The following is a 14,356-nucleotide window of genomic DNA, read 5'->3' on the forward strand; positions in this document are numbered from 1 at the left end:
AATATCAATGCCAACATATATTTGCATCAACGCCACGGTACAGCCAGGAATTTATATTTATGTTGCGCTGACTGATATGGGTCAGTGGATTTACCACTGAAGCCTAGCTGCAGATGCAAACTCATGTAAGCAAAAGTTTTCAGTCAGAGTGCGACTAATTTATTCAGTGTGAAAGATTGAAAGTGTCTAGTAATTGGGGATTGGCAAAATAAAGTAAATATTAGGCTAATTGGCTAGTCAAGAGATCTTAACGTTGAGATGAAACTGAAGATATTTTCTTCATATTGTGATGTAGCCTACATCCAAGTGTAAAAGGATTATTGAAAAAAATAATATGGCGGAGATTTGGTTCTATGCTTCGGTTGTTTTGAGATGTGGGCATTGCACAAACAAATGGAGACAGATAAAATGCAAGTTGGAAATGGCAGGATTTAAGCAGAGAAGACCAGCATACCTCACCAGAAAGAAGTACAGTTAGGAAATTATAATTAAACAATACAACATCGAAAACATTTTTTTATGAAACATGCACAGATGAATTGTTCACAATGAGATCAATAACATGCATTTAATTAGAAAATATGGTGAATTTCATTTCATGTCGACTTTAACACAGCAGCCCCCATGAGACAGCACAGCTTCATGTAAAATAAATAAAAATGTATTAGATTACTGATATGATTTCATTTGAACTATTTTTACAAATAATATTCATTTAGTTTAATATTGATATACGACTTACATGGAGTTCAGAAATTCATAAAGCATGTGCATTGGCTGTCTGAAACAAAATAAATAAAATACTAATAAAAAATTACATTAAATCTCAATAACCAGCATTGTCTCATTTTTTACATTGCCACAGCACATCATGATTACATCATATAGCCTAGTAAGCACGCAAGCTCTGTTAAATCAGGTATTTTAGAGCTCCTTGGCCATAGATAAAGTTGTAACGTTAAATGTTTGCCTTCCCTGTTTAGTAAATTAGGACATCGTTTTTTAACATTTCATTGTGACAACGTAACTATGAGGTAAGTCAATGTTTATGAAATTGAGTAAAACAATTGTGACAACTAGTCTTCCGAAAAAACGCACAATAACGTAAAATAAACAGTGCTAGCAGATCATTTACAATAACATGTCATGTTTTATTGCTATCTTAAGTAAATACATGCATAAATAAATATATACTAACGTTATTCGGGGGAAACACCTTCAACCCGAGGTAAGAGACTTTTATCTCTACCGGAAACAGGAACTCGTCTGACGTAGCCAGTGGGAAATTCAAATTTTAAAACATGTTCGAATGAAAGATGTTTTGGCACTTTTAATTTTATATCGCATTAACGTTATATGTTTAGTCTTGAGTAATATAGTAAACGATTGCCTATTTTTAGCCTAGATTATAAGTTCTTTGTTGTTTTGAACTCTCTTTTATCGGCATTTTAAAGTGAATCATTGGAGCACAGCTGGTGAGTTTGTTGTTCAACATGTCAGTCAGAACAAGCAATTTTGCTTAACTGATTTTATATCATGTCAGTTTATTATCTGGTGTTAGTTTGACGCATGTGTATTTTCAATTTTTCAACTTTATTTGGGTTGGAATTTGCTGATGCGTCAGTAACGTTACTCTGATCCACGAGTAAGTTAACGTTAACGTTATGCGAATCAATGCAGCTTTAGGAATATGAGCTGTATTGCCAGTTTTCCACATTAGAGAACTAATCGAGAGCATTAAATAACAAAAAAACAAAAACTGATTCTCTCTAAAGATAGTAATTAAATTAGTTAAAATTGAATATAAAAGTTGCACTTTGTGGTTTAATCCTGTTTTGATCGTGTTTTGTACACCGTAGCGTGATCATTGTCATCAAGTACTTACTATTGCAAACGTGATGAGTGCCATTTAATCGGTGTTCTTAAACAAATGTGTCCCCCTTAATATATTTAAATAAAAAAATGTGCTGTTATTAATGCAGGTCTAAGTGTCATCAGTATGCCTATAGACAGCACTTCTGAACTTCTCAAGCACTATGAGGTTTATGAAACCATTGGCTCAGGTAATGCCCCTTGATTATGCTTTTATTGAAAATGTTCTTGATTGCTTAAGAGATTGTGTTTATTAAAGAAAGTTTTAAAATCATCTTTAATCAAGTGCAGTTTTTTTATTTATTTACTATTATTTCTAACCCACAGGTGGGTTTGCCAAGGTCAAACTTGGCAGACACATACTTACAGGTGAGAAAGTGGCCATCAAAATAATGGAGAAGAAAGACCTAGGGGTAAGATCTTCTACTTAATCCTGGCCTTACCATAAAACAGCATTTGCATAAATACTTTATGGAGGAAGTATGGGAATATTGCTTAATTTATTCTACATTTAGATGAAACGCATTGTTAGCATGATGAAAATGAAAAGAGCATGTTATTTGGAAAAGAAATGCTCTTTAAAATGTGTATTCTGTATCTAGGATGATCTTCCCAGAGTAAAGATAGAGATAGAGGCTATGAAGAACCTCAGTCATCAACACGTGTGTCGTCTCTACCATGTCATTGAGACATCAAGCAAGATCTACATGGTGCTTGAGGTATGTTTTGCTGAACATGATTCTGCTGCTTAACAGAAATTGATTAATATGCTTCATATGTTTATATGCATGTATCTTGTCACTTTGTCAGTACTGTCCTGGAGGAGAACTTTTTGACTACATCATCGCTAAAGACCGGTTACCAGAGGAAGAGACCCGAGTGTTTTTCCGTCAGATCATCTCTGCGTTGGCTTATGTTCATAGCCAAGGCTATGCCCACCGAGACCTCAAACCTGTGAGTTGGTTGATGAGAACTTGAATTTTAAATAGCTTAAGCTTGTGTACTGAGTTCTCCCATTTAAAGGAACCGGTCACTCAAAAATGAAAAGTGTCCACCCTCATGTCATTCCAAACCCATAAGACTTAATTCTGTGGAACGCAAAAGAGAAATTCAGAACACCCTGCTCATCCCTTTTTCCCATTCATTTACAATTTATCTGGACTGATGTTTTCAAGCTTTGAAAATGACACAAAAGCACCATCAACATGGTCTTTTTTGTAAAGCCACGTGATAGCTTGGTGTAAAAAAAATTGACTGATAGATATTCAGCTTTGGAACAACATGTGGGTGACATATGATGGTGGAATTTTCATTTTGCATTCATTTATTACTTTAATAAAGTTGTTCTTATTGACCTTAGGAAAACCTGCTAATTGATGAAGATCATAACCTGAAACTCATTGACTTCGGCCTTTGTGCAAAGCCCAAGGTGTGTATGCATCTATTATGCCCCATAAATTCAAGTCACAAGTGTTTATAAAGCACGTTGTACAGAACAGATTGTTTCAAAGAAGCTTGACAGTAATAAACGGGAAAATAAAAAAGTTAAGATTCAACAATTATAAAACTACCCCAATTTTAGCAGGTAAAACAGCTCAACAGAATATAACAATGTCCTTATTCAGCTCAAGTTAGTTCAATGTTGATTGTTCAATATAATAGTGTCAATGTTGCAAATTCAATACATTTCATTAATATCTTACCTAAACTTTTTTTTTATTTTATTTTTTAAGTAACACGTCCCTTGTTTTAGTAGCATTTTAAAGTTTCGAATTTTACTTTTAATCAGGGTGGTTTGGGTTTTGAATTGCTGACCTGTTGTGGCAGTCCAGCATACGCAGCTCCAGAGCTCATTCAGGGCAAGGCGTACATCGGCTCCGAGGTCAGTGTGGCATATGTGTTTCAGCATATTTAAAAGAAATGACCAATTAAATTATACATTTAAGAAATTATTTCTTGTGTGTGTTTATGCTTCAGGCTGATGTGTGGAGTATGGGTGTATTGCTTTACGCTCTACTGTGTGGTTTTCTACCATTTGATGATGACAATTGTATGGTCCTCTACAGAAAAATCACAGTAAGTTTGTTGCATGTGAGCATTTAATTATTACACCACCGCATTTTGTTCATCCATGCATTTATTGGGCTACTAAAATAAAAGTAGACTAGTTTTGTGTAGTAAGTGATCTCGTATTATGCAATATTGGCTTGTGTTTTGACAGAGAGGCAAATACAGCAACCCGCACTGGCTTTCACCTGCTAGCATTCTGCTTCTAAACCAGATGATGCAGGTACTGTGCATGTTTCTATGTCTGTTTGATGTGGTTTAGGAAGTCGATACAATTTCATGGCAATTTATTCTTTTTTTCCTGCAGGTGGATCCAAAGAAGCGTTCGACAGTGAAACAGTTGCTTGATCACCCCTGGGTTATGAAGGGATACAGCACACCAGTGGAGTGGCACAGTAAATATCCTGTAAGATAAACATGCTTATAGTTGCATCTCATGCCTCCAAGATCCAGTTAGTCAAGTGATGCCAATATGGCTCTTGTAAGACTTTTCTTTTTTTTTTTGTTTAGCATAAATGCTGTCGTCATTCTTATTGATTACTTATCCATACATTGTATCTGATTTTGTTCCCTTGGAGCTTTAACAGATCAACATGACCTTAATATTTTAGTCCTTTTGATGAATTAAGCAAACATGACTCAGGATGTTTGTTGATATACAGCGTTTGATTCTTTATAGATGAATCATTCTTATTGTTCTTATCACAAATTTTCAAAGCCCAAATTTCACAGTGTCCAATAACCTCCAAAGGCCAAAACCAAGGACATAATGAATGTAATTTTTACCTGCCTGTCACAAAGTTGTCAAAGTGCTAAAGAAGTCACAGACAACAAGACAATCAAATTTGTCATAAAGTGCCAAAGAAATCACAGAACAAATGCTTAACATAACACTGAGTAACAATATAATCGCAGCCGAAAGTGTAAAGTGAAATATTAGAGTGTACTATTAAATCTAGCAACACTATAACTGCAGGAAGAGTGTTCATAAGAATTAAGAAATATAAGCTAAGGATATACGTGAGGTATCGGTCTTTGGTATCGGGGTATTTTTACGAGTACGAGTACAAGTACATGAGCTTGGTATCGGGCCCGATACTGGTATCGGTATCGGTGCATCCCTATAATTTTTCTTTTGAAAAACAAGCAACCAGGTTTTAAACTAAATGATTGTGTATAATTTCCTTTATATGTTGTTCTTTTTTAGTTGGGTCATATAGATGAAGACTGTATCACTGAAATGGCAGTGGCTTTTAAACAGTCCAGACATCGCACAATCCAACTTGTGTCAGAGGTAGAGAAACAAGACATAATACTAAGTGTTTCTTGTTATTTAAAATTAATGTGATATTTATTAATATTAGAATTCATGAATATTTATTTGTTTTTGTATTGATTGTATAGATCTAACAGCAACGATGCTACCATTTAAAAGTTTGGGGTCAGTAAATAAACTAACCTTTTTTTTTAGGGTTTTTTTTCAAGTCTCTTATGCTCACCAAGGATCCATTTATTTGATAAAAATACAGTAAAAACAGTAATGTTGTGAAATATGATTGAAATATAAAATAACTGTTTTATTTTTATATCATTTAAAATGTAATTTATTCCTGTGATGGCAAAGCTGAATTTTCAGTGTCATTACTTTAGTCTTCAGTGTAACATGATCCTTCATAAATCATTCTAATTATCATTTTAATTCGGTGCTCAACAAACATTTATTATTATTATCAATGCTAAAAACAGGAAATTGTGATCATATTCTTTCAGAAATATTTGATTAATAGAAAGTTTGAAAGAACAGCGTTAATTTTAATTAGAAAACGTAATCTTTACGATCAATTTTGATCAGTTTATTGTGTCCTTGCTGAACAAAGGTTTTATTTATTATTTCTTTTTAAAGAAAGGAAACATCTTACCCTGCACTTTTGAATGGTACTGTACATATAATTTGAGTAATAATTCAAGCAAACATTTGTGAACTGTCCCTTTATAAACATGGGCTGTTTGTCTCTGAGTGAAGAAAGTTTATTTGTAAAAAATGGCAAATTCTTATTGACAGATACAAACAGATTATGAGTGAAAGTGACATTTGACTCAAATTTATAACTATGACCACTAGATGTCAGTAGATTCCAGAGCATCCGCCAAAACTGCTTTGCTTTAGCTGAAATTTCATTTCTAAATGAGAGTTATACATCAATCACACAAAAGACAAATCTTTACTTTGTGTCTGTTTCTTCAGTGGAAGTATGATCACATGACCGCCACCTATCTTTTACTGCTGGCTAAAAAGCGTCACGGCCGCCCTGTGCGTCTGAGAGCAGAATGCCCCATGCTTGAGTCCATGTACTCTCCTTTACAGGACATACAAGTAAGTCTTTCATATTCACACAGTCAGGACCATAAAGCTTTTATTAGATGCTTCATGATTGCATAATGGTCAGTTCATGCTACATTTATAATTAAATAAAAAAAATCCAGTTGATGGTAATGTTGCAGTACTTTTTTGAAAGGGTATTTCAGATTCATTAAAAGTCAAATGGGAGTGATAGATGTTTGTTTATTTAATTATTGTGATGTATATCTGAGTGAAACGGCTTCTCGAACTAAAAAAATGTAGGGTAGGACTTGATTTTGTCCATCAGGAATTGATTAAAAAATTGGATCATTGTGGTTTGCTATTGCTGTGATCTCATGTGCGTGTCAGGTTGTCCCGTCCTTGCGCCAGTAAACGCATGGGGAAGTTATTTTCATTAAAGATTATGAAGGCACATGTATTTAAAAAAAAAAATTATGAGTATAGATAAATTATTTTAACAAATACTGTGACTTAAATATCACTGTAGTCAGGTGTTGCTCGATGTATAAATGCCTGTGTAGTTGCAGTCATTTACAGGAGTTTAATTTTGTGTATCTGTGTCTCAGCTGAAGCCGAGTCTACGCTTCAGTGAGGATGATGATGGTGTTCACCCAGTGGTGCTTGGCTCTATGGTTTTCCCCCCTGATTGCTACGATGACGAGAATCCCTGGACCCCTCTCACGCCCAAGAACACACAGACCACAAACACTCCACGCATGGTTAGCCTCCATGTTCTCTTTATTTGTCTGCTCTTCCCTCTTGTCCAGTGCTGCTTATTCGGCCTGTCTTTTTTTACATCCTTTTTTTTTCTCCGCAATCTCCTTTTCTCTGACCGGCTTGTTAGCAATATTGTTATTTACTTATTTGTTATTTAGTATACTTTTTTTTTTTTATCCGAAGTGACATGCTTTACAGAACGCCAATTGGAAAAACAGTCCTCCTACATTACTGCAATGTAGATAGAGCTGGATTGCGTTTGGTCAGGCTTATAAATGTTTATGAACTTGCATCCTTTGTATTATCAGCCCAGATCCATTATGAATCTATTATTAACAATTTACAACAACAGTAATCTGTAATTGCAACAAATTAAAATTCATAATATGGTATGATGATGTAAAACTATTCGTCGATGCCTTGCTCTGGAGGCAGTCATATGCAAATATATTTGCCAGTGTGACGTCACAATTTCCGCAATATCCAAACGAGCTGTTTGTATGCTATGAAACTTGCAGAATGTTAATTGTACAAAGGCCTCTTTTATGTAAAAAGATCATGGCAAATTTGATTTCTCATGTCATGAATGGGGAAACTCTTGTCTTCTTCAGAAGTTCACCTCTGAAACATCAGAGAAGAAATGGAATGACTACTCCCCCATCATAGGGCATGGAAGAACCCGCCAACAGAAGTCAGAGAGGCGTGGTAGAACCAAAGAAAATAAAGAGAATGTGGTGACTGGCCCTCAAGGAGATGTTTTTGCTCTGCCTGCCCCTCGAACTCCAGTGTCCAGCAGAAAGGTCAAATCCAACAGAACTGTAGCAACAACACCCAACAACAACATCACTTATACAAGCAGTGACACAAGCAAAGGTGAGCTGGGTAATGAATCGATTACACATCATGGCACCACAACTGTACAACTGATGGACTTTTGTATACCTTTGAAGTTGTTATCCGAAAACATGTTAAGTTTTGCAATCCTGTGTTGAAATAATGTCTGTATGTCTTTATATATCTGTAGAGCACACTTTTTTAAATTAAATTATTTTTGCTTGTGAGTTAAATGATACTCTTCTGTTCAACAGTTTGTGGTTGGTAAGAATTATTATTATTTATTTATTTTTAAAAGATTTGTCACTACTGAGACAATACCTGGATACTTTCTCTTAAAAATTGTTCTTGTATTCTGATAAAGCCTAAATGCTCATTTTCTGCAAACGATGCATTTTAGGTGTCATGTTGCACAGTAGCGTGACTACTGCAGATGCCTCTATGGCATCTATAGTATATAAGAATACACCTAAAAAGAGTGTGTGTTGTGTGGTTTTCATTCATCTAGCATCTTTAGTTTGATTCACTTTGACCGGAGTGTGTGTGTGTGTGTGTGTGTGTGCCTCTGTATGGGTGCAATGTACCTGGGGAAAAGTCTTCATGTCCCAACATCCACTGTGTCCACCTCGTTACTGTCACACACCACCTCCTGCACTGGAACAGACAGGAGCACACTGGGGACGGAGCGTGTGTGTATGTGTGCATGCCCGTGTGTACGAGACAACTCCCGAAGCGCATACTGACAGGTGTACGTGTCGCTGTTCCCGGTGCTCCGGCAGCATGTAGCATTTAGTGACGCGTGTTTATCCTTCGTGTGTCTGCAGGACCGGGCAGTGCCACTAAAGAAGTGTCCCACAGGAGAGAGATTGACCAACAGCAGAGCGGCCAACAAGGAGAACTGGATATACTGGCTTTCAGCCCCGAGAGAAGGTAGAGAATTTTCTGTATTTTGTGAGAAGGGTCAAATTAACAGTGGAGAGAAAGAATGGAGAGTAGGACTGTGGGATTTAAAGGTGAAGTATGTGTAACTTATGCCCCATGAACAAAAAAGAGATAAAAAATTGTTTCCATTCCAAGCTGATTTCACGGTTTAAGTGTACAAAGGGCTTTTTAAATATACATATATTTATGAAAGGTGGCAATAATTCTGACCAGGATTATATATATGAGTAAAGAAGGCTAAAGGCTATGAAAATAAATAGATCTGCATCGTTTATCCTTTTGACCCATCATTAAAAAAAATCAAATCTTTCCAGTGGCGGCTCATAGATTTTAAAATAGAGGCACATTAAATGTAGCTGTATGGGGATCCTCTCCCGAGTTTTTTATTTTATTTAATTTTTTTTCTGCCTTAAATGGCTTTTTGGCACTTTTAAACATAAAATGTGTAAAAATAAAAATAAAAATAAATGACAGCAAAAAAATATCAATATAATTACACTCACCTAGCCTATCACTTGATAAAAGAATCCTTATGTCTTTTTAAATATCAATATTAAAAGAGCACATTTGGCCATTTAAGTGAAGCTGATTGAACTATATGTCCAACTTCTGCGCGGGGTCTGTCTTCATTTTTAATTTGTAGCTGCGGCTTGAATGGTAAACCTTTTGGCGAACATTCAATATCTCTACTCTCCATAGCTGCAAAGTTATCAGCAGGAGCAGTTCAAACTAATATCATAGAATTTAACGTTTCTTTACCAAGGGAGGCTAGACTCTGCTATATAAATATATATTTATCAACACTAAATGCTGAAAGTCAAATACTTGCTTATGATTATTGGCTAATTTTTGTTACCAACAGAGGCTAAAGGATTTGCCTTCCCTCGTCTCCTTTTCTATCTCTTCAGACTTAGCACAGTTTTCCGAACGGCAGATTCGGCACGTTTGGGGAAGAGCAGCGTTGGTCCCAACTTCAGTAATATTTTATAGTGTTACAATGGTGAAATTACAAACAAGAAATTCACATCCCGCGAAATGAAATGAATTGAATAACTGGGAATTTTATTAACATTAAATCATCCTTCTCCCATTTTTCACCTCAATTTTTTTTATGATGTAAAAGTCTTTACAGTCACTTTTCATCATTTTAATGTATCTTTGCCAAAAACATTTTTTAAATCTTACTGACCACAAACTTTTTAAAAAGGAGTGCATATATGTTTTGTTTTGTTTTGTTTACCTTTATGACTTGCAGGACTTGCTGCACTTACTTTTGGAGTATTCTGTCAAGCCATTTATAATTTTAACTGTCCCATTCTCCAGTAATTGCCTCTTGGCAAAGCCTGTACTGCTTTGTAATAATTTTACAACTACAGAAATGTGCAATTGTGTTCTAAACGACATTTCCTATGTGTCCAGGTCTCGATCTCTGGACCTGGCTGGCTGTCAAGTGGACAGTGGGCAGAAGCGTAAGGGAGCAAAGGTGTTTGGCAGTCTGGAGAGAGGCCTGGATAAAGTCATTACAATGCTTACACCCAGCAAGAAGAGAGGACCTCGAGACGGACCACGCAAAATTAAGGTATTATTCGTCTCGTTTTGACATTTGCGCTTAGTCTTTTAAGATTGTGTTGTTTGTCCTATGTGCTTTTGACTGCCTAAAATTTTTCCATATTCCAAAGATTTAGAATCATATTTTGCATGTTTATCATTCTGCTGCAACCAGTAGCGTTAACAGCGACTCACTAAGGGTAAACAAAGGACTGGATTCACAGACAGGGCTTAATTAAACTAAGGCCTAATCCTGGCTTAATCTAAGACATTTAAGTACCTTTAATAAACTTGTCCTAGAAAAAAACATTACTGGTGTGCATGTTGAGAGAAAATAATGGCACTGACTTATTTTAAGATATGTCAGTGCAATTGCTTTCAGTTAAAACTGCTTACATAGGCATTTTAGTCTGGGACTATGTTTAAGACTTGTTTGTGAAACTGGGGCCATATGTGTTTAACAGGGATAGGTCATCATTTAGACATGAACCTCATGTCGTCCTAGACCTGTAAACTAAAAAAAAACTTCAAGCAATTGTCCACAACATTGTGAGAAGTTCCCATGAGTCTTCCTCTTTCTTTTTTTTGATACAGATACAAAATTGCTCCCAATTTCTACCCTATAACATATTTTAGAGTGTAGTATAATCTGAAAAATGTAAGTCATTATAGAAATTCCAATGGAGTTATAAGATTTTATTCATTTTATTCATCAAAGAAAAAAATAGACTTCCTCGTTTTTTATGACCACGGGAATCCCTGGTTTTTCCAAACAAAAACAAACAGTAGTTAAGGGGTTGAATTACAATAAGAAATATCTTGATTTTTTTTTTTTGTGCTGATTTTGATGCTTTTTGTTTTTATTTTAATGCTTATTTTAAATCATAAGTGGACCCTAGTCCTCTGATTGAGAACCACTTCGGTAAAGCATAAAGAAAATAGACCATAGATCTTGTATGCTCTATTCCAAGTCTTTTGAAGCCATAAGATAGCTTTGTGTGAGGAACAGACTGAATTTTAGGTCAATATTCACTGCAAGTCTTGCTGTATTAAAAATACTTCACTTTGTGAAGAAAGACTATGCCCCCACGCACATATGCATTCAAAAGCACATGCCTGTAGACTAAACGTGTTATACGCATGTGCATGCTGTCACCGGTTTCACAGATTCACGTTTTTGAAGTTTAAAGAGATGAGATGATAATGGTATCATTTTCAAAAACTCGCACTTTGAAACCCATTTCGCATAAAAAGAACTCATAAAAAGTTCAGTTTTCAGTTGAAAGCAGTGTCGTGTAAACTGCTCATATATTAAAACTAATGAAACAGGCAATACAATCTATGTTGCTTAATTTCCTGTTATCACTGTAAAGCTGCTTTGAAACAATCTGTATTGTAAAAAGCGCTATATAAATAAAGGTGACTTGACTTGACCGATGTGGTGACCATTCACTTTCATTGTATAGAACAAACTTGAAAACATTTTGCGGTCAATGGGATAAAAATGGTTTCAAAAGACATTTGGCCTGTTTACACCAGGTATTAAGATGCGTTTTGGTCGATCGGATCACAGGTAGACGATGCTAAACACAGGCATAAAATGTTTTGAGCTTGTCCACCTTCGACCACTTCCAGCGGTAGTTGAAAATGCATTGACCGGATTGCTTTCGTAGTGTAAACGCTCATGTGGTCGAATGTGTTCAAACAGCCACAAAAGACTCTCCGCCTACTGACTTAATGTGTAAACATTATGGGAAGTGCGCTAGCCTGATGGAATTTACGCTTTGTTGGCTGAAGAACAAAGTTTGGTTTGAAGACTAAAAATTGTCCCAAGCACAATGTCCTCTCACCATTCCTGATTTCTAACACACACTCACAGCAATTGGCATGGTCTTGTGGCTTTCAAAGCAGAAAGAAAAGCTGCTGCTCTCCATATGTTTTTCCTCGGTTTCGGGCATTTTCATATGTAAATTGTGTGAGGTTATTTTGTCCATTAGGTCGAAAGATCTGAGAAAAAAAAAAAGTACATTTACCCACCCATAGATCCTCCCCTCGAAGAAATCCGAACAGGAGTGGTTGAAAGTGGACAAAAGAGACAGATTAAAACACCAGGAGTAAGCGCAAATGTGTCTACTTGTGATACCAGGTGTAAACAGGGCCCTTGATAAATGAGGATAAAAGTTGTTGAACTGGCACTTTAACATTTGCTTTAAGTCCTCACCTTTTTTCATGCGTTCATTGCATGAAGTCTCTCCATAATGCAGATGTAGATATATGCCAGTGACTATAAAATCTGTACCTACTGTACATGTGATTTCATAACTGTTAATGTTTTCCAGGCTCAATACAATGTTACATTCACCAGTCAGACTAATGCTGACCAAGTGCTCAATCAGATTCTCAGCATTTTACCAGAGAAGAATGTGGACTTTGTTCAAAAAGGGTGAGTTAAACTCTTACGTCAAGTGTTTCCTGAAATGGCAATTCAAATTAGTTTTTCCTTTAAACCAGTGGCTTTCATGCAGGGTGCCTCAGCAAACTTCAGAATAAATGAAAAGTATTTAAATTAATAAATTGATAGTATTATATATTTAAAAATCTAACTCTAATCTAAATTAAAATGCTTAAAAAAAATCAACTGAAATCAAATGTATTTATTTTCCCCTCAATAGCTATTATTTTAATTAAATAACATATAGTTCTATAAAACAGATTATAATTACATGTTAGTTAATTAATTCTATATATCTATAAAAGGTTTGTAAATGAGCACTTTGTCTTAATTACAGCAGAAATATTGGATATATTGTAGCGTATACGTAGGAGTGTCCTTCAGAAATTATGTTGGACAACAGGAGTTCTTTGTGTCAAAAAGGTTGAGAACCGCTGCTCTAAACGATTAACTTAGTAAGTTGTTATATGCTATCTTGTCCTCTTTTTCTGATAGGTTTACACTAAAGTGCCACACACAGTCAGACTTTGGAAAGGTGACCATGCAGTTCGAGCTGGAGGTTTGTATCCTGCAGAAGCCTGAGGTGGTCGGGATCCGTCGACAGCGTCTCAAAGGTGACGCATGGGTGTATAAACACCTGGTAGAGGACATCCTGTCCTCCACTAACATCTGATGTCACTGTGACGTCACCTTGGGCCCACCCTGAGTTAAATCAGAGGATTTGGACGGAGTTTTTTTGATGTACATTATAGATGACTCTCCAGTTGATGAACATGTCCATCATTTATGTGTGGCAGGCAGTGCAGTATTATTTTATGTTCTTCTCTTGATAGAAATGCAAAAAAGTATTTTTGTCTATTTATACTTTATACATCCTTCTAATTTAGCAATAAGCAATACTCATAAAGTATTATGGCAGCACATGCCTGTCTTGTCTTTTATTTGTTTTTGTGTTCGTCTCCATGATATAGTGTTAGTGTCATGTTTTATTTGTTTTAATATGTAAAGCTTCTAATCTATTACCCTTTTCAAGATGTCTGTCATTTTGTTCATGTTTGCTTTGTAATAATGAAAATCTGACTTGTGATTTAAATAAATCTTTTTAATATCTGTTTCACTGTATCAGATGTATTTTAAATTATTTGTCATCAGACATTTTCCTCAGTTCAGCTTTATTAACATTTACATTATCCCAGCAACAGAGACTTTAAAAATCTATTTTCATCTGTAAGTGAAATGGAAGGTTTGTTGATTCGTTCAAATTCATGCTAAATAGTGTCTTGCAAAAGACATTTTCCTAAACGAAAATATTTTGAACATTTTTTTTAATTGATTGAGTTTAATACACAATGATATTGACTGAAAGCAAAATGGAATATTTGTAGTAAAATGTATTTGCCATATCACAGTACTATTTATAAGAAGGCTGCTAAAAAGAGCCTAAATCACACTAGACAAAAAAAAAAAAAACTACACTTCCCTTGCATATATGAAACTTAAAGTCACAATGTAACAGAAGTATCGATTGATCTTCAATATCGTGACCGAGATGTATGGAATGG

The 14,356-nt window shown here is 35.4% G+C and overlaps 1 protein-coding gene across 1 annotated transcript; it reads left to right on the forward strand.

The window, feature by feature from the left end:
* The first annotated feature begins 1,247 nt into the window (after nt 1-1,247).
* Nucleotides 1,248-13,916, forward strand: melk (maternal embryonic leucine zipper kinase). The gene is made up of 18 exons (XM_077204160.1): nt 1,248-1,475; nt 1,983-2,063; nt 2,200-2,285; nt 2,475-2,591; nt 2,683-2,826; nt 3,233-3,301; nt 3,662-3,754; nt 3,850-3,948; nt 4,094-4,162; nt 4,247-4,345; nt 5,147-5,233; nt 6,185-6,313; nt 6,868-7,020; nt 7,630-7,891; nt 8,677-8,782; nt 10,214-10,373; nt 12,682-12,785; nt 13,290-13,916. The coding sequence occupies exons 2-18, from the start codon at nt 2,000-2,002 to the stop codon at nt 13,465-13,467; spliced, it is 2,019 nt and encodes a 672-aa protein (XP_077060275.1). The 5' UTR covers nt 1,248-1,475; nt 1,983-1,999; the 3' UTR covers nt 13,468-13,916.
* The last annotated feature ends 440 nt before the right edge of the window (nt 13,917-14,356 follow it).

This window comes from Siphateles boraxobius, unplaced genomic scaffold (assembly GCF_051911475.1).
Source record: "Siphateles boraxobius isolate OS27281-9 unplaced genomic scaffold, OSU_SipBor_1 119, whole genome shotgun sequence".
Lineage (NCBI taxonomy): Eukaryota > Metazoa > Chordata > Actinopteri > Cypriniformes > Leuciscidae > Siphateles > Siphateles boraxobius.